At 50.8% G+C, this 24,542-nt stretch overlaps 1 protein-coding gene across 26 annotated transcripts in view; it reads left to right on the top strand.

Moving 5' to 3' along the window:
• The window catches only part of CAMK2G (calcium/calmodulin dependent protein kinase II gamma), a 157,415-nt gene that overhangs the window by 67,595 nt on the left and 65,278 nt on the right, over positions 1-24,542 (top strand). For all 26 annotated transcript variants that reach the window (XM_054035528.1, XM_054035521.1, XM_054035514.1 and 23 more), the window contains exons 4-7: positions 14,531-14,585; positions 15,620-15,685; positions 18,733-18,805; positions 22,835-22,937. In XM_054035528.1, coding sequence (XP_053891503.1) covers positions 14,531-14,585; positions 15,620-15,685; positions 18,733-18,805; positions 22,835-22,937 — 297 coding nt within the window. The remainder of the gene's footprint in view (positions 1-14,530; positions 14,586-15,619; positions 15,686-18,732; positions 18,806-22,834; positions 22,938-24,542) is intronic.

The following is a 24,542-nucleotide window of genomic DNA, read 5'->3' as shown; positions in this document are numbered from 1 at the left end:
TCTGAAAAGACCAGCTCTGGTATGGTAATTCCAGAGTGCAAAACCATGACCACAGCATATGTCAATTGTTTTCCAAAAATGGCTAAAATAAAGGTTATTTTGGGTATAAAACAATTGTAGGGCATGCAGATGGTGTGTCTATTTCTACTATATTTCTCTTTCTTTGTGCTGTGGCCACCCATCATTTCTCTGGAAATGCCACCACCAAATCTCAGCACTCATTATAGACTACTGCTATGTAATTGGCAATTTTCTTGCTGTGTCTGGGGCTACACACTGGGGCCGAGGTAACCTCAGCAGTATACTGCTTTGAGGGGCTGAGTTTTTGGTCCAGTTATTCTGCAGTCCAGAGACACTGTCAGCCTCTAGAGGGAAGAGACTGATGTTGAGGCAACTTCTAGAAAGTCTTGCTTTCCAAAGGCAAATTGCTCTAATGCAGTATATCAAGCGCTGTCAACTGGCTGCCATCCAAATGTGTCTGGCTTTTTGTTACCATTTCATACCTAGCTGCTTTCAGTGAGAAAGGAGTGATATCCTCTGGGATTTCCTTCCCCAGCCCTTCAGTTTCCAATGGGTGTGGTCTTGCTGGGGCAGGGAGACTCTCTGAAGTCTATCCACACTGCTTTATGCATCAGAGGGGCTAAATGCTTTGTCTGTAGTATTCTGGAGTTCCTTTGCAAACTCAGATTCCCACTTCACTCTCATAACCCATTGCTCTGTGCTGGCCAGGAGTGGCAGTTAAGTGCAGTCAAATGGAATGGGGATTAATTGGTGACCAATCCACCTTCATCCTTTGTTTCAAAGGGAAAGCAAATCTGACTGACTCATAATGAGGGCAAGGAAATACACAGGAGAGGCCTGGTCCAGTGAAAACTCCCACGGAGATCAGTGAGAGCCTTGCCTCCGCAGGGGATGTTGGATTTCTTCTTTCGCTGTCTGATCTGCCATTCAGACAGATCTCGAAAGCTTTGCAGAGCTGTGTCTGCATCAAAGGCTCGCAAAGCCCTTTCACTTCTTTGAAAACCAGAGACAAGTTTTTTAACATAATGGGAGGGACAACCAGATACTGTCTCCTGCTGTGAGTTGCAGAACCAAGCCTCCCTCGCTGGAGTTCTAGCCAGTCTCTTCAGGAGGGATATTTAGGCTCTCCTCCCTTCTCATCACTGAATATTGTGAGATTGCCTAGATAAAATGTACCTTTTTAAAAACAAACAAAAAGCCTGCTTGTTTTAACATGTAGTCAGCTGTCAAACCAGATGTGAAGTTAGTCCAGGTGTGTTCATTCTAAGGCTACAACTACACTAGCACTTTTATCGGCAAAACTTTTGTCGGTCAGAGGTGTGGAAAAACTCATCCCCCCCCACCCCCCGACCAACTTAAGTTTCACCGACAAAAGCGCCAGTACGAACAGCGCTGTGTCGGCAGGAGACCCTCTCCTGCCAACATAGCTGCCGCCGCTCGTTGGAGTGCTTTAATTTTGCTGACGGGAGCGCTCTCTCCTATCGGCATAGAGTGGCTATCCAGGAGACCTTACAGTGGTGCAGCTGCAGTACGGTCTGTAGTGTAGACATAGCCTAACAAACCCTGCTAATTCAGACACTGTCTATACTCTGTTCTGGGGAGAAGGGATTTCAGCCATTTTCTACCCTTGCTAACTGCAGTGCAGCTCTCTGAGGTCAGAATGTCCTAGTGCAGGGGTCGGCAACCTTTCAGAAGTGGTGTGCCGAGTCTTCATTTATTCACTCTAATTTAAGGTTTCGCGTGCCAGTAATACATTTTAACGTTTTTAGAAGGTCTTTTTCTATAAGTCTATAATATATAACTAAACTATTGTATGTAAAGTAAATAAGGTTTTTAAAACATTTAAGAAGCTTTATTTAAAATTAAACTAAAATGCAGAGCCCCCCGAACCGGTGGCCAGAACCCGGGCAGTGTGGGTGCCACTGAAAATCAGCTCACGTGCCACCTTTGGCATGCATGCCATAGGTTGCCTATCCCTGCCCTAGTGTATGAGATGTAGTGTTGGGGTCCTGAGTGCAGACAAAGCTACAGGTGATCACCAGAATCTTTGTGTTGCTCAGGGCAGGTTTCAACTGCCTGATGCTAAATATGGCCTTGCCTGCACTAGGACTCCTTAAAGCTACAACGGTGGGAAATTTTTTGAAAGCGCTACCCCAGAAATCAAGGGCTCCTAGAATCTGATGTATCCACCCCTTGACTATTTATAGACTTCTATCATGTCCTCCCCTCCTTTGACAGTGCTTAGTCAAACTACACAAATGTAGCTTTTAAAATCTTTGCTACTAAGTGAGCCCTGATCACTTTTGTTGTTTTCTGCCTTCTTCTGTTCTGTTGTGCTCTTTGCTAATTGTGGCCTCCAGAACTGATTGCCTAAGGAGCTGGTGGTAATACAAGTAATAATTCTGGTGTGACCTCGCCAAATAGGCTCCCTGTTGCATGACATGGGCTCTTTACTTCTATACACTTCAGTACTGTCCCAGGCTTACTTTACTCTGCTCTTCCAAACTCCTTCAAACTGCTGTCCTAGGTTCCTTTCAGAACTAGTGCTGTCTAGGTTTCTCCCTCCGTTCAAATATCTGTGCTCCTGATTATTTTTCCAAGTGTAACTTTTGCAACTTGTTGCTGTCTCCCTATGTTCTTCTCCGTCTTGGGCACTTCTATTTTTAAGATTTGGGGAAAGATCTAGAGAAATCAGTTGTGGATAAACTTAATTTTCTCTGATCTTGTTCAGTTTGATATTCCTTTATCACCTGGCGTACCACTTTAGAAGTCCATTCCCCAGGGAATCATATGTTGGTGGCTGTGTAAATAATACTTGTAGTTTCTGCGTGCTGAGGTTATGGTGATCAAATGCGAGGATTGCTGAAGGGACCAGGAAGTAATTTTTTCTTGTTTATACAGCACTGCACAGTTAGCTGGGAATGTTGTAGGGTAGTTTCACCTGCTTATGAAAGGTTAGGCACTGACCACCTCTGGAGGCAGGAGACCAGACTTGAAGGCCTAATGGTTTGACTCGGAGCTTCAGGCCGCCTTATCTTGAGAAGCACATTCCTTGTTAACCAGATCCTCATTGATTATGTGCTCTGGAATGTTTTCCCACCACCTTTTTTAACAAAATAACTCCAACTGCCCCCGTTCTAGCAAGAAGAAACTCTGGACAGTGTTTGCCATAAGCAGCAAGTTCAGATGTTGTGGACTGCAGAGGTCTAGGCTGCCTTAGAAATTGGGTTAGAGAAGATGATGTGTGTAGAGAATAATTAAAATGCTGGCTGTGGGTACTTTCCAGCAGCTCAGCCAAATTCATCCCTAGCAGAGCTCAGTTGACTTCTTTGGTGCGACACCATGGAAGAATTTGGCCCTCTATGTTTAAATGAGTCTCTGCCATGTGACTGCTTCTGCCTGGGGGAGGTGGGGGTGCTGGACGTGTTCCTTGTTCCTGTGAGAACCTGTTGGTGGGAGGGGGAGGGACGGCCTGTGTTACGTCCTTGTAGCAGGAGACGCAGTTCACTGCTTTCCCAGCTCCCAGTTTGAATGGCTCTGCCTTGGAACAGGCTCAGGCTGTTGAGTGGGTTGCTATGGTTCCTGGGAGTGCTTCTAGGGTGACAATAGCAATGTCTCCCCTTCTTCATTTTTCCCTCCTCCTCCCACCCCTCCTCCCGAAAATGCCAAACACCACTTCAGCAGTAGAGCTTTTCCCTCCCTTAAGTTTGTGCCAGCTGAGCTGCAGGTTTCCCTTTCTCCAGTTGCACAGGGATGCTGATGCTTATCTGTGTGCACTGCAGTGGGGGCGGGGAGTGTGCTGAGAATTGGCCAATCCATCCCTTCGTGTTCCTGACTTGGATTCTCTCCTCCTCACTTTTTCTTTCTCTGATTTTTCTCCTCTTCCCTTCATCCCTTTCCCCGCCAGTCTTGTTCTTTCATCTTGGGAACGATATTTCCCCATTACTGCCTCATCTTGGGGGCTGCACAGTGACTCTCTTAGTCCCTGCTGGTTGATGTGTCTGCTGCACAACTCCAGCTTTGTGCTAGTTCATAGAATCATAGAAGATTAGGGTTGGAAGAGACTTCAGGAGGTCATCTAGTCCAACCCCCTGCTCAAAGCAGGACCAACACCAACTAAATCATCCCAGCCAGGGCTTTGTTAAGCCGGGCCTTTAAAACTTCTAAGGATGTAGATTCTACCACCTCCCTGGGTAACCCATTCCAGTGATTCACCATCCTCCTAGTGAAATAGTTTTTCCTAATATCCAACATAGACCTCCCACACTGCAACTTGAGACCATTGCTCCTTGTTCTGTCATCTGCCATCACTTAGAACAGCCGAGCTCCATCCTCTTTGGAATCCCCCTTCAGGTAGTTGAAGTCTGCTATCAAATCCCCCCCTCTCTTCTCTTCTGCAGATTAAACAAGCCCAGTTCCCTCAGCCTCTCCTTATAAGTCATTTGCCCCAGCCTCCTAATCATTTTCGTTGTCCTCCGCTGGACTCTCTCCAATTTGTCCACATCCTTTCTGTAGTGGGGGGCCCAAAACTGGATGCAATATTCCAGATGTGGCCTCACCAGTGTCGAATAGAGGGGAATAATCACTTCCCTCGATCTGCTGGCGATGCTCCTACTAATGCAGCCCAGTGTGCCATTAGCCTTCTTGGCAACAAGGGCACGCTGTTGACTCATATCCAGCTTCTCGTCCATTGTAATCCCCAGGTCCTTTTCTGCAGAACTGCCGCTTAGCCATTTGGTCCCCAACCTGTAGCAGTTAATGGGATTCTTCCGTCCTAAGTGCAGGACTCTGCACTTGTCCTTGTTGAACCTCATCAGATTTTTTTTTTTTTTTTTTTTTTTTTTGGCCCAATCCTCCAATTTGTCTAGGTCACTTTGGACCCTATCCCTACCCTCCAGCATATCTACCTCTTCCCCCAGCTTAGTGTCATCCATGAACTTGCAGAGGGTGCAATCCATCCCATTATCCAGATCATTAATGAAGATGTTGAACAAAACCGGCCCCAGGACAGACCGCTGGGGCACTCTGCTTGATACCGGCTGCCAATTAGACATGGAGCTGTTGATCACTACCTGTTGAGCCTGATGATCTAGCCAGCTTTCTATCCACCTTATAGTCCATTCATCCAATCCATACTATTTTAACTTGCTGGCAAGAATACTGTGGGAGACCATATCAAAAGCTTTGCTAAAGTCAAGGTATATCACATCCACCGCTTTCCCCATATCCACAGAGCCAGTTATCGCATCATAGAAGGCAATCAGGTTGGTCAGGCATGACTTGCCCTTGGTGAATCCATGTTGACTGTTCCTGATCACCTTCCTCTCCTTCAAGAGCTTCAAAATGGATTCCTTGAGGACCTGCTCCATGATTTTTCCAGGGACTGAAGTGAGGCTGTAGTTCTCTGGATTCTTCTTCCCTTTTTTAAAAATGGGCTCTACATTAGCCTTTTTCCAATTGTCCAGTACCTCACCCGATCACCACGAGTGACTCTGCAATCACATCAGCCAATTCCCTCAGCACCCTCGGATGCATTGCATCCGTCCCCATGGACTTGTGTGTGTCCAGCTTTTCTAAATACATACACTCATGCTCTCACATGCTCTCTGAAAATTGCAAGGTACTGTGCTTAGCTGGTACATGGATAATTGGGAACTGTTGCTAATTCTCATAAAAAATAATGAGTGCAGTTTAACCAGAACATTTGCTACTGTCCCAGCTAATGTAGACTCATTTGGCCGGTTTCCTGGGATTAAGCGGGGTTTAGGTGGGAGATGTTGGGCTCTAGTCTGTCAAGACAGAAGTTGCGAAATAAAGACTAAAAGAGGAAATAAAGGCTAACTAAAACTGAAATGTCATGAATATAACTTCTATTCAATGAAGTACATTTCTCTTGTTACTTTTAAATGTGTCTGTGAAAGGGAACAGATACTTAACAGGGAGGAAATTGCGGTGCAGAGGGGTGTCCTAGAAAACCGGATTCTATTCTCTGTAGAACGTTCTCTTGCCAGAGTCCCTTCGTGGCAGGGATATCATTCTCTTGCCCTCACTTTCCAGGGCTGGAGTTGTTACACATTTCTCTGGCCATAAGAATTACAAGTAGTACATGGTGGAATCTTCCTTGTAGTTTTTCATACTAGTCTAGCTCACCTCATTTTGCTCTTTCAGTGGAGATCCTTTGGCTGCATCTACAGAGGCTTGGTCCTGTCTGAGGGGAACTGTGGGTTGAGATGGGAATGCATTGCTGTTCTCTGGGGCTTTAAAAATTCAGTCAGTGTGAAATGTTTGGGGCTTGGGGAGTGTGCAACCAGCTGTCACGTATACAGCATCCTTTAACCTCTCTGTCAGAGCCAGGAGGGGCGGAGGGGAGATGCCATCATCCTAGGGGACTGCTTAGCAGCAGCAGGAGCTAACCATCCTGCTCCTGTTAGTTACTGCTCTAACGAAGCCGGTCATTAGCTGCTGGAACAGATGACTTCCAGAGGATTATTTGTATTACACACTTTAATGATTTTTAATAGCAAATTTTTAATTAAAAGGAAAGTCTTTTTGGAAGCAGCCTGAGCAGCTGCAGCTGAATTCTGCGTGTTTAATATAATTAGGGAAACAGCTGGAGTGGGAGCTAAGCTGCCTCAGCAGCCCCAGGTTCACCATGGACAGGTGTGTTGCATGTTGGGAGTTGTGCTGGGAGTGTCGATATACCAACAGTTACTGAGGTGGTGGGACAGTTTCTCTCTCAGGCTGTTAGGATGGTGAGCAGGTGGGGAGATGAGGCGTGGGTGGTAGCCATCTGTGTCAGTTCACTTGTTAGTTGCGTAGTTGCAGATGATAGTGCTCAGTTTGCCGTCTGTCAAGCCATGTGTATTTGTATTTGTAGCTTCAGCATCTTCTGGCTAATGTGAGAGCGTTGCTTTGGGTGAGGGAGTGGGGCAGGTTTTCACAACTCATTTTATTTCACCTCTTCTCCCGGTTTGCTGGCTGCTTGCCTGCAGTGTCTTTCTTTTGCCACCAAGCTCAGTAAAGTCACCACTCCAGTACATCTCCCCCGCTAGTCCTGGGGGAGGGAGAAATCCAAGACATTGCTTACTCCTTGAGGGAGGCAAATGCTGCCTAATGCTTGGCTGGAATCTGCCCAGAGGTGAGGCTGCTGCCAATTCGAATGAGCAGCTGATATTTATACAGCACTTTTCATTCCAAAAGATCCCAGAGCACTTTTGAGATTGTACCGCTACGACTGCTTGAACGAGTTGCTGTGCTGCAATTACCATGACATGGGACAGGAATCTCCATTACAGTATCTTGGCTCTGCTGTGGGTACTGCGGTAAAGGCATCTATGGTTCAGCAGCCTGAATGGTTGTAATCACTACCCAGTCTTGGTTAACGCAGTTAGGGATGACTGGCGGTGCCTGTAGCCTCGTAACCATTGAATGCACTTAAAAGCCAGGAAATAGAGAGCTACGGTGTAGCCCTACCTTGTCCTACAACCTTAACTCTGCCCCCTGGAGCTTTCAACAGTCCCTGGGGGATAGCCTGTGTAGTCCTATAATAAGCAGACATTTCCGGTAGCGTGTGGCGTCCTACGGAATTGTGTTCTCTCTCATCTGCATGCGCTCCAGTCGCCCTTTGCTGTGTTAGGGTTGGCCATGGCCCGGATTGGTTGCAGCAGGCTGGCAGAGCTCATGCTGTGCTCTGAGAAGAGCATCAGGACCCTTCATCGCAGTGCTGAGTCATGTGGGTTGTGCTAACAGGAGCCCAACGGCGTATTGCTGTGGGGCTTTGTAGCTGTTGGGTCGTGTGCATGACGGTGAACCATAAGGCAGGGGCAAGTAGGTTCCAGAGGGAATCCTTAGGGACAGGGTCACATCTGGCGGTGGCTTGTGCAGGCTGAGTGAAGTGATTGAGTGTAGGCCAGGCATAGCCAGCTGGTGCCTGCTCAGCCCACCCTAAACGCAGCTGGTGCCTTAGTGAGGACACAGTCTGGCAGATACACCTACTGTACCTGCGTGCTGCGTCCCAGCACTGAGATGGTTTGTGTTTAAAAGGGCTGCATAGCTAGTTGTCAGCCTCCAGTTTCACAGAAACTACAGGCTAGGGATGTGTGAAATGATTAGGCGTGAGAATCTTTGGTTTGTGCTCATCGGATGAATTATTGTAGAAAGGAGAAATTTGGTTTTGGTGTTTTGTGATTGATGTAAATTGTGGTCTTGAGTGAGCGGTGTCCTGACCCTGTCAGAGGGTATGTCTACACTACCCGCCGGATCAGCGTTCAGCGATCAATCCAGCCGGGGTTGATTTATTGCAATAAATTGATCCCCGAGCGCTCTCCCGTCGACTCCTGTACTCCACCGCAACAAAAGCGGCAGCAGTCAACTCACCGTGGTGAAGACACCACGGTAAATTGATCTAACTATGTCAACTTCAGCTATGTTATTCATGTAGGTGAAGTTGCACGCACACACACCTTGGTCAGTGTCGACCTTACACCAGTCCTTGAAATAGGGCTCCCAACAGTAGTTCTGTGTCTGTATACTCAACCACGCCTCTGATCCTGCAAACATTTGAGATGGCAGCTACTTGCTTTTCTTTGATCGTACTTGCTCCCAGTGTTTAGGAAAGGGGTGAGGAGCCTGTGGCATGATCACATTACCCTAATAAGGTTGCATACTGGTCATTCACCTTCTCTCTCCAAGATCCATCTTTTCCCTGAATAACTTTTTAAAAATATTGCTTCTCTGAAAGGGCAATGGGCACCAGATGCTATCTGAGCTCAATTCTGAGCAGATGATATCAGTTTGGGGGGAACAAAGCTATAGTTTGAGCTCCAGGAATGTGTTTAAAAATGGGAGAAACATCAGGTTGTCCTGGCCTTTTTTAGGGAAGGTTGTATTGCAGAAACCGTTTGCTGAAATGACCCAAATTGCCATGAGACAGAGCAATTGAAGACAGAGTAAGCATGTAGATTTTAGAGCAGATTGAAAAACCGGTAAGCTAGTCCCAGCCTTAACTATAGCAGTGCCTGGCAGCAGTTTAACAGCATAGCACAAGGTTACAATATAGACAGGACCAGAAGTGAAGAATAGTGTATACAGTTGAAACTGCAGAGGTGGTTTCAGGTAGCAGGTTGTAATTATCTGAGCATCTAGATGTCCCTTGGAGGGCTCTCCTCCATGTAGTGACCTGTCCAGGCCCTGCCTAGGTTGCTGGATCACAGCACCAGATGATATGGCTGCAGACAGCAATGTAACCAGGCATTTAAGTTATCCTTGCAATTTGGTTGTGGGTTGTTTGTGCATCACTAACCTATGGTATTTTGATTGCTGAGGGTACTCTTGGACTTGTGCGCTCTACAAACTCAGTCCAGTCCAGGGACCTGGTTACAATGCTGGTACAATTTATATTGTAGCTAAGATAGGGTTACCATTCATCCGGATTCCCCCAGACATGTCCGGCTTTTTGAGCTAAAAATAGCATCCGGGGGGAATTTGTAAATGTCCGGACTCCCCCCCCCCCCCCCCCCATGCAGAGCGTGCGCGGCTAACAGGGGAGCCGGCCGGATGGTACCACTTACATGGGGCTCCGACAGCCAGAGAGAGCTCCTCCTCCACTTCCCCTGCAGCAGAAATCACTCCCTCCGTCCCTGCATTTGCAGATCGCCTCCGGCAGTCTGGAGCTCCTCCCCCGCTCCTCTTCCACTGCTGCCCAGCGTGCTGGGACGAGCGGCTCAGGCTGTTCCTGAGCAAGCTCACAGAGACATTAGGTGAAGGCGAACAACAAGGGGGTCAGAGAAGGGGCAGGGAGGTTTTGGAGGGGGCAGTCAAGAGACTGGGGGGGGTCGGGAGTTCGGGGGGGGGCTTTCGGGGAGGTGGATAAGGTTTTGGGCAGTCAGGGTACAGGTAGGGGGTAGGGTCCTGGGGGGCAGTTAGGGTGGGGGGGGTCTTAGGAGGGGGCAGTTAGGGGACAAGGAACAGGGAGGCTTAGGTAGGGGATGGGGTTCTGGAGGGCAGTTAGGAGCAGAGGTCCCAGGAGGGGGCAGTCAGGGGACAAGGAGCGGGGGAGGGGTTGGGAGTTCTGGGGACGGGGCTGGCAGGGGGCAGGAGTGGGGAGAGGGATCGGAGCAGTCAGGGGACAGGGAGTAGAGGGGTTTAGATGGGTCAGGAGTTCTGGGGGGCACTGTCAGGGGGTGGGGAGTGGTTGGATGGGGCATGGGAGTCCCAGGGGTCTGTCTGGAGGTGGGGGTGTGGATAAGGGTTGGAGCAATCAGGGTACAGGTAGGGGGTAGGGTCCTAGGGGGCCAGTTAGGATGGGGGGAGGGTCTCAGGAGGGGGCAGTCAGGGGACAAGGAGCGGGGGGGAGGGTTGGGAGTTCTGAGGGGGGTGGGAGGGGCAAAGTGGGGCTAGGGCAGGATGGGGGCAGGGCTAGGGTGGGGCTCCTCCCGTCATCCTTTTTTGCTTGCTGAAATATGGTAACCTTAAGCTAAGACTTCTAACGGTATTCTATAACCAGTGAGTGAGGTCCTTTACCATGTCATGTAGCCAGGTTAATGCCTCAGTGGCTTGTTCCTGTTTTCTTTTCCACCCCACCCCCGTTGGTTCAGTGGTAGGTTCATTCACTTGCTTTACCTCCTCTTGTCACTGCCACTCAGGTGTCTCTTCAGCTGTACCTCTGACCTCCTCGCTGGGGGCATGTCTCGCCTGGAGCTGGAGATGTGATTTCCAGCTCGAGTAGACAGGCATGCGCTAGCTCTGATTGAGTGAGCATGTGGAAAATCGAAGTATAGCTGTGATGGTGCAAGCAGCAGGATGGACCAGCTGCCCTGAGTACTATCCTATCTGAAACCCTAGGTATGTACTTGGGCGGGTGGCTGCCCTGCCTCACTGCTGACACTGCCACGTCTGCGTTTGTTTTTAGCACGCTGGCTTGATCCAAGCTACACCGGTATGTCTGCCTGAGCTCCAGTGTAAACATACCCTGAGATGCAATCATGGGACGGCCTATGAGCACGCAGCCTTGGCAGGGTGGTGGTTCTCTACAGCTGCAAGATGCAGGCAATCATATGCTTCCCCCATCCACCTACCCTCCCTTGTTTTGCAAAGAGCCTTTGGCTAAAACAGCCCTGTTGGGAAGGAACATGGTTTGAATTATCTCTTTGTGGCTACTGTATCTGCCAATAAAAGTAATTGTCCCTCTGTGTTAGTGTGATATGAGGAGCGAGAATGGACTCCTCAGGGAAGTGCTAGGCATTCACATGACCAGTCTGCAGGACTCCAGTAATTTCCAGGGTGCCCTGGTTCCTTGTTAATGCAACTCAAAGCTCCGTTTGCAGAGCAGGCACTTGGATAGCTTGCTGCGCTCGATGTAGGAGGCCAGGGAGCTGCAGGTTTGCGGTAGTCTCAAAGGGAGTGATGGAAGCTTCATTGCTTGAATAATTAAAGCACCATTGAATGCTGTGTAGGGAACAATCCTGCATTGCAGGGGGTTGGTCTGGATGCACTAATCCATCTTTTCCATCTCTCTTGTCTATGATATCATGTCTGGAATTTTTTCTTGGCTCCGCCTGCCCCCAGCAGCTAAACATGCATTTCTCCCTCCATCTGCTCTGCAGTGCTGTCACACTCCATGTCAGGAGTTAGGGAAAGGTCCTGGGGTTTCTGCGCAGTTGTCCCAAGATGGTATGTCAGGCCTCCCCAGTGTGTGGGGGAGGAGAGCACTAGGCAAGGGTGGTGGGGCTAGCAGCCTTTACAGGACACGTGGACCTGGTTAGGAACAAGAAAAACCTCCACTCTCCCTGCAACTTCTGTGTATCTGCCCCTTACCCAGGGAAGTCTGAAGCTGAGAAACTGCTCTGCTTTGGTCTCTCTTGGACATGTTTGGAGCTGGTCAGAGCCAGGACCCCATCTGCTGGTATGCAACATCTGCTCTCTAGCAGGCCATGGATGTGGAGGAGAGGGCTACAGCTGGCTGGAAGGAGGGGGAGTTGTTGGTCATCTGGAGATTGCAAGATGCATGGAAAGTCATGGTGAACTAAGCAGAGGGGATTCAGAGACCCTTTTAACCAACTAAGTAACCAACACCCCCCCATGCTCTACCTGGAGGGCAGGGAAAACATTTGCCGGTTACATGCTGAGTGGTGGCGGGAAGGGGGGGAGATAATGTTGTTAAGCTGATAGGCTCTGGTAATTGGAATTGCATTGAGAGTAAATCATTTAATCTTTACGTCAAAGCAGTAATCAGGCAGGGTGGAGGTTAATGGCAATATCAAAACAGGAGCCTGGCTCTGATGGCAAGGCTGCAAAGTACGAGTCAGTTTGGTGGGCAATGCACAGGACAGAGTGAGACAGGCTGTGTCTGGCTGGCTGGTTCTCTTCATTCGGATTAGCTCACTGCATTAGCTAACTCCAGCTAAAGCAGCAGCAAAGGCCTTGCTTTTAACTCCGGTTAGCAGCTCAAGTTCACCCCCGGGTCTTCTGCAGGTATTCACTTGAACTGCAAACCTGAGCTAAAAGTAAAGTTTCTTTGTCTTCACTGCTGTCCTAACTGGAGTTAGCTAACCTGAGTTAAGAACACACTTTTTTTTTTTCTTTTTCTTTTTCTTTTTTCCAGTGAAGATGGACCTTGAAAGAGTGCTTCTGCTGTTGCATTGCTGGGAAGAAGCAGACTCAATACCCACCAGTGGCACTCGTGGGCCGGGGGAGTGGTACTGGGCTGGGATTGAAGGGGTGGAGAGTTTCAGTATATTCCCCACTTCTCCTCATGGTCTTCCTCCTGTCCCCCCTTTTCCTTTCCTGCTCTTTCCGGACCCTTCCCTCTTCTGTCTCCCAACCGTTGCTTGTTACGTTACTGCCATTGTAAGTCACCCCCGGTCAGCCTGCCAGCGTCCAGTCTCTTCTTTCCAGCCCTTCCTTGGCCCTGAGGGCTCCAGCTGCCAGCGTCTCCCAGAGTGCGTCTCCTCAGCAAGCTTCTTAGAAAAGGGGTTCTCCTCTCCTAAGTCATCTTCTAATGACCAGACTCCAGGCTGATTTCCACCTGAGATCCCATGGGGCCGTAGCAGGGAAATGGCTCTTCTTTGTGTAGCTAACAACCTGGATTGGTGGGGAAGGCTCATTCTTCTTTTCCTCTGTGCAACCTTTAATGCTGGGGACCATTCCATCTTCCTAGCTGTGCGGGCATCTCTGGTTCCCTCCTGTCATGACTCTGCTCTTACTGATCACACTGCTCTTCGGCTGTCTTTGAAGGTGGCTCTTCCACAGCCCGTGCTACCTGGTGCTTGCAAAGCTCCATTCTTGGCCCTCCCTTCTATCCTCCTGTCTGCCTTTGTCACTTGCCATCTTTGCCTTCCCTTTAACCATAGGCATGGACACCGCACTGTGTGTATCTTTGAGATATCCCTGTCTGTGTTCTTTCTGTCTTGACCAAATGATGCGCCACTTCCTTCATCCAAATGTATCAAAGGCAGAAGTGCTGCCCTTGGCCAGGAAGAGCACTGTGAACCACAAACCTAGCTCCTTTATATGTGTTTGTGACTCACTTCCCAGATCTCTTTACTACATCCTTCGCATCATCATTGATCCTGAATTTCCTTCTCCTTCCCGCTCTCCTGGGCCTGAACACCTGTTTGTTGCCACTTCTGCAGCACTGCCCTTTTGTGTGCTACTGGCTTCACTCCAGCTCTGCTGGAATTTTCACCCCTCCACCTCTCTCCTTGCTTGGACTACTGCAGTACCCTGTCCGTGACCGCTCCTGACCCCAGTGCATGGAGACTGCCGGTGCCTGCCCTCCCACACATGCAGCATCTCTGGGGCCCCACCTTTGTCTCACAGCGTCATGAACGGAGCTTTCCTTCTCATGCCATAATCCTGGCCGAGCTTTGCTGTTTGTAAGATCCCGCCGTTGACTTGCTCCCATTGATCTCACTGCTTGTGGATTGAGAGCCTTCTCCTCTGCTGTTCTTGCCATCTGGAGCCAGCTGTCCTGTTCTTGTCAACTTGCCTTCTCATGTCCAATTGCAGGTGGAAATCTCCCCCCGGAAATTGCTCTCCCCCACAGTAATTTTTTTGTTAACTCTTTTTGACTCCGCAAAGCACTCTTGAGGCTAGTTGGTAGGAGAGATACTTTTAAAAGCAGACTTGCTTTAGCAGATAGTCTGAACAGATTTTTCAGGAAGAGCAACCGGCTGAACTGGATTCCTGAAACATAAGGTTTGAAAACAGAGACCCCGTATCTTGAGGACCGTGGTGTGTCCCCTGAACCCTTTGCTTTATTCTCTCCTCAATAGCACCGGTATCTTGGATCTGGTGCTAGAGGGGGAGCGGGTGAAGGATGCTCATAAATTATTTGGGATAAGGTATTGTGGGAGGGAGAGCTCTAGATTCCAGAGTGAAGGTGAAGGGGCTGAAGGGAGCAATGGGTTGCCAGATGGGACTGGGGAAATGTGGTCGTGGATTTCCAAGCGGGGTGGATCAGATCTGGAAAATGTTAAGTGTCCCTTGTTTCTTGTTTGTGTTTTTGCAGTGCGGCTCCATGACAGTATTTCAGAAGAAGGTTTCCACTACCTCGTCTTTGATCTGTAAGTTCCTCCCTTTGGCTCTGGTGCTTCGTGGCTGAGACAAAGCTGTGGAGTGCTGATTTAAGAGCAGAATAAAAGATCCTTGAACCTCTATTTTCCCCCCTCCTTTCCCCACCAGGACCTGTACCCCAGCTCTTGACAACAAGGCTATAATCCGCTGACAAAGAACCTCCTCCTAAAATAGGGTTTTGGTCTTCTTTCCAGGGATAATAGTCACTGTGCAACAAAATCACAGGTGGTTTCATGCTGGGTTAAGGAGCTGAAGATCAGTGTGTCCTAGAGCCAAAGACTCATTGGACCTTAAACCGTTGGAAATATTGGCTGGTGTACAGTACTAGCTTGCATGACTCTGTGTGTAGTGTTGAGCCTTCCCAGCTTCTTCTGCAGCGTGAACTCTGCATGTGAAGGAGGTGGACAGGGGTACAAGATGTGGGTGTGGAGGGGGGAATAGATGGGGTGCTTGTATGAGAGAGGTCAGAAAGTAGGACAGAGGGGTCCTGTGTGTGGGGATGGATGTAGGAACTGCCTGGCAGCAAATGTAGGGGTGAGAGGTATGTAGTATGGCAGTTTCTGACCTGTGTCTGCTATCTAATTTTAGGGAATGATGAGATTGTTCCAAGGGGGACAGGTTTCCTTTCCATGCCACAGATACAATAGGTGGGGGGGAGGGAGGGCGGGCACCTGGTGTGTTTATGGCATGTGTACTGGCTACAGTTATGTGGCTCAAGATGCTGGTGCCCACCATGCTTATTTGCTATGGAAGTGGAACCCAGAGCACTGTGGATGTGAGTGCACGGATGCCCCGCTGTTTGGGTAACAATCCCTTGCTGCTCTCGATGCCCTTTCTGACGTGAGTGGGGAGCTGGTGCTCTGAGGTTTCTGGCCCTGGCTCGCCCTCCCTCGGGATAATCTCAGGCAAAGATTCAGGCAGGCTGGCAGAGGGCAGCCTGGTACCCCAGGAGCGAGTGTGTACCCCTTGTGCCTCCTCACTGCGCGTGGGAGTCTCCTAACCTCCCTTGGTCTGTCTCCTCCAGGGTCACTGGTGGAGAGCTCTTTGAAGATATTGTCGCCAGAGAGTACTACAGTGAAGCTGATGCTAGGTAAGAATCTGTGCTCAGACTCTCCCTGTTACATGCCGATCATGTCAGAGAGTACGGCATGTCTGCACATGGCCATGTTGTAAAATAAATGCTCCCCATGTGGGAAACCCCTCCTCCGCATCCCATCACTAATGCAGCCTTTCAGCTGTAGCGGTGACAGATTCAGTGTAGCTGACTCTGTGTGGCGTTTGGCCCATCCCCTTTGCATACATTGCTTGTCTCTGGAGGGCCTGCTGCCGGTGTCTGTCTGACCTGGCTGCTGAAGGGGGAGCAGCGATGTGTGTTTGGAAGGGTAAAGCACAAGAGAGAGAATTGTTTTCAGTCATATTAGAGAACTGGAAACCTGGACTACTGACTTCTTATCTCAGCTCTACCAGGAACTCGTGCTCGCCTCAGGCAGTTCTGTGCAACTGACTTGTGCCTCAATTTCTCCATATGTAAAATGGGGGTGCTTCTTGTCCCAGTGTGTGTAAAGCATTCACAGCCTCTGCTGATAGGTGCTTAGAAGCACAAGGCACAGTATGGGAAGGGAAGCTTTTGATTCTCAACTTTAAACAGACTTAAGTCCTGTCCCCCCTCTGTGTGTCCCCCACCTTCACCCCTGAAGAGTTGGGCTTCCCTAAACGAGTCTGGACTGGGCTCGCTCCTGACGTCTCTGGCCATCCCTTAATTGTTGGTTGACAGTATCCCATTTCACATCAGTCCAGGTGTGCGCTCTGGATACCTAGTCTGCTTCCAGAGATGGGGGCATTTGAAATGGGATCTCCAGCTCTGGTCTGGGGGAGATGGGAAGGGGGGAGCAGAGGCCTATGGTGAAGTTTCATGGAACCCCGCCCTGCCCCAGCGAGCTATCCCTGCCTGCCTTTGGCTGGAGGGGGAGCTGAGGAGAGCCTGGGAAGAGACGGTAATAGCCGGTGTGCGGCAGCGATGGAGCGAGCACCATTGGGGTGCCTAGGTTGGAGTGACAGGGTGCGGCACTTCGGGTGTGAGATGCACTCCTGGAGCTGCTCTGTGGCATACATAAAAGAACAGAGCGTGGCCCTTGCAGGCATTTCTAGGGCAATGTTTGGGTGCTCGTTTGCCCCTACTGTGGCTCAGTTAGAGCCTCCTCCTGCTGCCTGGCTCTGGAAGTGCAGCATTACACATCACTCTCCCCTGCAGGATGTGCTGCGACAGGCCACTGTGTGCTGAAGGTGAAGGAAGTCCGCGGGGCATGTGCTCTCTGAGGGAGCGGGTGATGTTAGGAGCCAGGAGCCCTTGGGATGCATTTAACAGCTCTGGGGCTGTTGCAGGCATGTTTGTCCCAGACCAAGTGATGTTCCCTGGCTCATCCCATTCAGTCCAGCGGGGGTGGGAGGTGATTGGATTGTCCCCACCTACACACAACCACCCCGTGCCCTGGAGGGGGATGCGAATGAGGAGCAGTAGTGAGGAACACCACTAGTGGCAGAGGAGGGGGACCCTGGTTAGGTTAAGGGAAGAGGAGAGAATGGGGGGCTGCTTCTTGTCTGTGCCTACACAATGTCCTCTTGTCCTCTCTCTGAGGGTGCTCGATCCCTCCAACTCAAGCTGGGCTGATCGAACCGTGCCCACGGAGCCCAGCATTTGCTGAGCAAGTACAAAGCCCTCCCTTTCTAGCCGCACGCCAAGCTGAGCTGAATTCCAGAGCAGGCTGGGAGAGCGAGGTTCGTGCCAATCCGCCTCGCTTGGCTCGCCTGGGACACCTCACACTTTTGCCATTTTTGGCCAGAAAGTCTCTCGCTCAGGCTTGGCTCTGTTCTAATTATACGTTTTTTTTTGTTTGTTTTGGGAGCGGGGAGATATTCACAGAATCTGACCTGGTGGCTTGTGCTGCCAATTCCAGTGGGAGGGGCTGGTGGGTTAACGATATACAGTGCAGCAACTTCACGCATTTCCAATCTGTAAGATCCATAAAGAAACCCTGGGCCCCTGAGACTTGGAAAAACATTTGCTTATTCCCAGTGGGGCGGCAGCTCTGGCTTCTCCAGAGTGAACTGTCAAGGGAGGCCGACCACCCCCACTTCCCACAGATGGGCTCTGACTGCCTGGCCTCAGGAGCTGTTTAAATCTGTGCTCCTTTCCACATCAAAGAGGCTTCCTCTCTCAGTATGACACCTACGTAAATGCTGCTGCATCTGCTCCAGCCTGAGAGCTTGGGAACCGCTATCCGGCTGACTAGCCTCCTCCAGCAATGTCAGCTGTGTGTGTGTGTGTGTGTGTGTCTGGTGCACGCGCTCTGTGGGTGTAACATTGTCCCTGACAAGCCAAGTGTAAATAACATCTTGCTCCTCTCCCTGTGGCGTCAGTGCTGAGAATGGCACTGGTTTTCTGCGGGCTGGGGGAGTGCGGCACGGTGCACTCAGCAGAGAGCAAGTCTGTTTTTCAGCTTCTAACTCCCTAAGTGGGATCTGTACTTAAAAGGCGCCCGGCTAGCGGGTGCGTGTGTGCGTGGGGGGAGTGTGTGCACATTGTGTATGTAAAGTGCTTGAAATGCTGCTCTGAAAGCCGTGTCAATTGGCAGGCGCCCAGATTCTTCGTCCTGAGCTTGATGGAGCAGGCTGCTGTTTCATGAAAGCTTGGGCCGGGCCTAGCTGCGTGTTTCTGTGGCTTGGCCTCGTTAGCCCAACCCTGAGCTACTGCTTACACAAGCGCGGGCGCATGTCTTCAGCTGATAAAACAAACACGGTGCCTAATGCCAGGGAGAGGGGAAGAAGGTGGGCAGGGAAAGGGGTCAGTGGGATGGTAGGAGGGGGCAGTGAGGTCCTGCTATCTAAGCCCATTGTTGAACTGTCTTTGAAACCCTGTTGCTAAGCAACAAAATTCCAGCTGTGGTAGTTTGGGAGCAGCAGCAGCTGGTGGGCATGATGGGGTTGGAGGAGCTGTTTGCGGGCAGGTAACTGCTGGGCCTGACCCAGAGTCCCTGAACTCCCCCTGCAACGGTTAGGAAGGGTGGGGAAGTGGAGGTTAGAGGCTGAGAGTGTGTGTAACCCTGTCTCTCTCCTTTTCTCCTTCTGCTCGTCTTGAAGCCACTGTATTCACCAGATACTGGAGAGCGTGAATCACATTCACCAGCATGATATCGTGCACAGGGATTTGAAGGTAATGCTGCCTCCACTACTCAGGAGGGGGATGGCAGTCGGTGTCATGGGCAGGAGCTTCGGTGGCTGATGTCTGCCCGTACCCACAGGCGCCACACCCGCAGCTCCCATTGGCTATGGTTCGTGGCCAGTGGGAGCTGCAGAGCCAGTGCTTGTGGTAGGAGCAGCATGCGGAGCCCCCTTGGCCACTCCTTCCCCTAGGAGCTACAGGGACATGCCGGTTGGAGCCAGATAGGGAGCCTGCCAGCCTCATTAACCCTTCCCCCATCCCTCCCCCCATGCAGCACCAGCAGGATCTCTGGCTGCGCATCGCTGCTCCCCCTCCCCCCACACCCCCCAGCACCAATGGGGATCCCTGGCCACGTGCTTCCCCACGCTTCCACTGCAGCACCAGCGGGAGTCCCAGACCAGCACCCAAGGCGCCCCCGGCCCGCCCTTCCCGAGCACCCACGGTGCCCCAGCCCAAGTTTTAGTTAGGGGTATTTAGTAAAGTCATGGTCAGTTCACGGGCAGTGAATTTTTGTTTACTGCACATGACCTGTCCATGACTTTTACTAAAAATACCCATGGCTAAAATGTAGCCTTACTTACAAGTTTAATCAAATAGCTGATCCACTAAGCACTGGCTGAATCAGGCTTCTGCAATGCCACAGCACACTTATGCCCCCAGAGCCCCCTCACAGGAGAGCTTTCAACTCCCTTCCCATGGAGTACCTGCTGCTGTACTGGGAGTTGATCTGACTCCAAAAAGTGAAAGTTTTGCACGAGGAGGCCTGTCTGTCCAGCAGCATACTCTGTCTTGCATGGGAATGTGATGGCCAGAAGCTGCTCTGCTAGGCCTGGTCTACACTGGAGGGGAATCGATCTAAGATACGCAACTTCAGCTACGAGAATAGCGTAACTGAAGTCAACGTATCTTAGATCGAATTAAAATTACTTACTTCGCATCCTCGCGGCGCTGGATCGATGGCCACGGCTCCCCTGTCGACTTTGCTTCCACCTTTCGCACTGCTGGAGTTCAGCAGTCAACGGGAAAGCGATCGGGGATCGATTTATTGCATCTACACTACATTACACTAGACATACCCTAGATTACTACAAGGTGGCGCCCCCTTCTGGCACTGCTCTGCTTTATGGTGAGAAGGTTACATGAGCCTGGGAATCTGAAGACAGCAGCCTCAGCAGAAGCATGATATAAAAAAATACCTTCTAGAGGGCACAATATAAACACGTCTGGAAGCTATACAGTGTCAGTGAAGCCTGCACCCTCAAGGGTGGAAAAGGTGACCACTGGGCATGCTAATGTTCAAGGCCAGGGAGACTATGGAAGCCCAGGTGGTTCTTTGTGCCACAGGATAGCAGAGTCGTTTTCCACTGTAGGCCTGCACTCCAGTCGGTTTGTTGCAGTATGAGCACAGTGCTTTCCTGCTCGCTTCTCCAAAGGCCTCCAACGGGATGGATGTGAAAGGTCTGACAGGCTCCCCAAAGCCAGGGAGTTCTGGTAGAATTGGCCAGCAGGTGGGCTCCCGAGATGGTTAGTGTGTTCCTCCTCACGCCCAGCCCAGTTCCCTGAAGCTGCTCCTCAATCTCTGTCATTCTACTTTTAAAAAATAAATTAGTCCATGGTCTTTGCTTAACACATGGCCCCTAGGGGCTCAGCCCTCATCAGCTGCCCACCGTAATAGACCACAGGTAGTCTAGAGCTGCAGAGCTCAGGTGTGTTTCTATTTGATATTCTACTTTTTGTCCTCCTCTGTTACAAACCAGTCCTAAGGAGCAACCCTGCAATAGCAAATCAGCACACCTGGCCCATGGCTTGTGAGCGTCCCTGCAACTACAGAGTGTTGCAGATATGGTGACCAAATGTCCCATTTTTAAAGGGACAGTCCCATTTTTTGGGACTTTTTCTTATATAGGCGCCTATTACTCCCCACCCCCTGTCCCGTTTTTTAACAGTTGCTATCTGGTCACCCTAGTTCCAGAGGACTGCATTTGTACGTGTGGAGGTAGAGAAATTTGGGAATAGGTTTCAGATTCTGCAGGGCTGTAGTGAAGATCAGGGGGGAGATAAGTGAAGTTGATCATGGCCCTTTTTAAAGTAGAACCCTGGGTCTTGCATTGGCATGAATTAACTAATGAGAGGAGAAGCAGGATGGTTTCAGGAGGTGCTATCACAGCAGGTATGTCTTGCCTAGGAAAAATGGTCATGCTTAGGTCTGGCTCACGTGAGCTAAGCCCCACCTACACTCAACCTGTTTCTAGGGTTAGGGAATGGTAACAGCTTGAGCTTGACTTCAGCCAGCGGGATTCTAGCCTACAGAACATGCAGGTGGATATGCATGTGCACACAGCTGGAGTCCCACTGAAGGGGTTTCTCTCTATGTAGATTACTGCAGGGAACAGGTGGAGTTTCAGAGGGATTTAGCTAGCATGAATTGCTGAGCCCAGCCTAAGCGTGACCACCGTTCCTAGTTGAGACATATGCAGTGTGAGTTGTGGGTGGGAGGGAGATCCTAGATTTCCCACTGGACTTGTCTCTGTGATAGCTGCAGTGGCACTGTCCCCGCCGGCCCAGGGAAATGTGCTGGCTCCAGTGTGAAGTGGGGCCTGACTCTCAGGCAGGGGTGAGGGGACATGTATTTCTAACTCCCCACCACCTCCTTGCAGCACAGGCAGAGTGGAGGGCTAAGCATATCTGACCTCCCTCTCTGTCTCCTTATCCCACCCTCAGATCGCCCCTCCTCCCCCATGCACCTAAACCATCACCTGCACAGTGCAGGCAGGGATAGGCTTTGTGTGCATGCCTCACCTACCCCATCCCCACTGTGCAGGTTACTGAGCCACACCCCCTCCCTCACCCAGCAGGACTGCAGTTATAAGTCACCATGGGAGACAGATGCCCTGCTGTGCAAATGACCTCCAAGGAATGTGATAATCCAGTTCCTGGATTTCCAGCCTTCTGTCCTGCTGGAGGCCACCTTTCCCCCCTCTCATTGGTGCCTGCTGAAGACTCCAGTCTGCGTAGTTTTATATCCTGACAAACATGGGTGAGGTTCTGGGCTCCTCCCGCTCCTGCCCTTTCCAGCACACCCCTGTCCCTATCTGTAAGTGCAGTGGGAACTCCCATTTCCTGCTGAGCTGCTGCACCCAGTGTCTTCAGGGCATGTGTGTTAGAGGCAGGGTCCCCTTTGTGAACTGCCCTGGCAGGCAATGCCTCAGCCTGGAGGAATGTTTTGCAGCCACTTTAACCCCTTCGCTGCTTTCTCCAGCTGAAGCCTCCAGAACACAACTGAATTCCTCGAACGCCTGAGGTTCTATTTGGGTGACATCCTTTTTCCTAATACTTCAGAGGTGGGGGTGTGGGGTCCCATCTCTGGTATAAGGTGTTTTCGGGAGGTGGGAGAACAGCAGCATCCCATCCCTGGCACAGGGAAGGTTTTGTCGCTCATCTGTGGAGAGGGTGATGTGGGAGCATTTAATAAACTCCTGTAGACGGGGGTTCACCACTCGAACAAATGGAGCTTTCATTAGCAGCATCAGTAGCACTGCAGTGAGCTATGCTGAGAGGCACTCTCCATAAAGCTACTGTCTGACTAGACTGTGCCTTCCCGCATTAGATCTCTCTTTGGCAGTCCTTATTATCATATTTGCTTGTCCACTGCCTTGGGAACTGTGTGATGTTCGTGGGGAGCCCCGTCACTGCAGATTGTTGTATCTGCTGCATCATTTTCTCTCTGCAATGATGGAATCATGTCCTGGAGGGACTGTGCTGTCAGCGCCACCTGGTGTCAGCGCTGGGTGTGTGGGTTGGGCTGGGAGAGGCGCTTGCGTTGCACGTGAGAGCAAAGGGAGATTAGATGAGCCCTTCCATCATTGAGGCCATTGGCGATAGCTGGGCCTTAGGCTGAATGGCTGCTTTCACACAGGGCCTTGCCTGAATTTAAACAGATCGAAACACTGAGGAAAGGAGATTAATGTGGATTTCTTTCTCCCACCCCTCCCTCCTTTCTCTTCTCTCTCCTTTCGCCAGCCTGAGAACTTGCTACTGGCGAGTAAGTGTAAGAGTGCCGCTGTCAAACTGGCCGACTTTGGACTGGCTATAGAAGTGCAGGGGGAGCAGCAGGCCTGGTTTGGTAAGAAGAAGATCTGAGCCTTTCCTTTTCTAGCTGCCCCTTCCAGCCTCCTTTGTACATGCCAGGGCTTAGGAAGGGTCTAGTTTATTTGGGCTTGACCTCTTCCAACTAACTATTAGACGAGTTCAGTGCCACACCTTCTTTGCCCAGCACCCCTGCTTCTGGGGCCTTTGGACTGGGTAAAATGGGAGCAAGAGAGAAAATATGACCATATATGAGCCTTAAGGATGAATCTCCTCTCTTGTTTTCCTTCCCAAATGTACAGTAGGAGTTAGTCACAGAGGCTGCAGGGCCGGCTTTAGGCCAATTCAACCAATTCCCCTGGATTGGGCCCTGTGCCCAAGCCCCGGTACGGTGTACCGGTGTGGCCTGGCTTCCCCAGGGTTCAATTTAAAGGGCCTGGGGCTCCCAGCAGGGGCTGAAGCCCCAGGCCCTTTAAATTGCCACCAGAGCCCCACTGCTGGAGCCCTGGGGTAGGGCTGCGGGGCTCTGGGAGCTATTTAAAAAGTCTTCCCCAGGGCTCCCTCGGCTATTTAAAGGGCCGGGACAGTAGACGCAGGGGAGCCCTGGGCCCTTTAAATAGCCCCCAGAGCCCTGGAGTAGTGGGGGGCTCTGGGGGCTATTTATAGGGCCGGGGCTCTAGCTGCCTCTGCTGCACCCCCTGCCCACACCAGCCCTGCAGCCAGCCCTGCACTCCCTGCCCGCAGCCAGCCCCTGCCGCACCCCGCTGCCTGAAGCCAGCCAGTCCCGCACTCCTCTGTCTCCAGCCCTGCCAACCCATGCTGTACCCCCCTGCGGTCCTTCCTGAAGCCAGCCAGCCCACCCCACACACCCCTGTCTTCAGCCAGCCCCGCACCCCTTGCCCTGTCTGCAGCCAGACCCTATCTCCAGTCAGCCCCTGCCCTGCCTCCAGCCAGCCCCATGTCCACTGGTGCCCTGCAGTTCCCAGGGCAGTAACCCTGCACACCTGCTTCAATGAGGGGGGCTGGGACCCACACATGTGCACACCACACCCCAAGGGAGTTGGCGGGGACCCACACGTGTGAAATGGAGCTCATTAATAACCGATAAACAGCATATATGACGCAATGTACATAATATATAATTTTATTATTTATATAGTTATGGAAAGTAAATAATACATGGAAGAAATGAAAGGCTTTTTTTTTTTTGTTAGTCATCCCTGCAGGGGCCCCGCCAAAAATGTTCAAATTGGGCCCCGCACTTCCTAAAGCCGGCCCTGAGAGGCTGCCCCAGCTGCAAAGTCCAGACCCTGATACAAACTTTTCCCACTGCTCAGGAGTGTTGGGATCTGCAGATTTTGTTTCCCCTTTTTGTATAAATGGGGACAGCTGCAAAGTCCAGGCCTTGATCTGGACTCCTCAGGTGTGTTTGGGTCTGGGCTTGTCTCTCTCTAGGTATAACAGAGTTAGGAACCAGATCTTTTCTGGCTGAACATTGGCATTGAGATTCACAGTGATCAGTGTCTTGGAAATTCCTGAGAGATGGCAACAGCTGTGGGTCTGTTCACATCCTTTGGCTAAGCCATGTGCCAGGGTTTGTTTTCGAACTCCAAACCACCCAGGTATCCATGGGCTAAGATGT

This window comes from Malaclemys terrapin, chromosome 7 (genome assembly GCF_027887155.1).
Source record: "Malaclemys terrapin pileata isolate rMalTer1 chromosome 7, rMalTer1.hap1, whole genome shotgun sequence".
Classification (NCBI taxonomy): Eukaryota; Metazoa; Chordata; order Testudines; family Emydidae; genus Malaclemys; species Malaclemys terrapin.
This window is presented reverse-complemented; position numbering and strand designations above follow the sequence as displayed.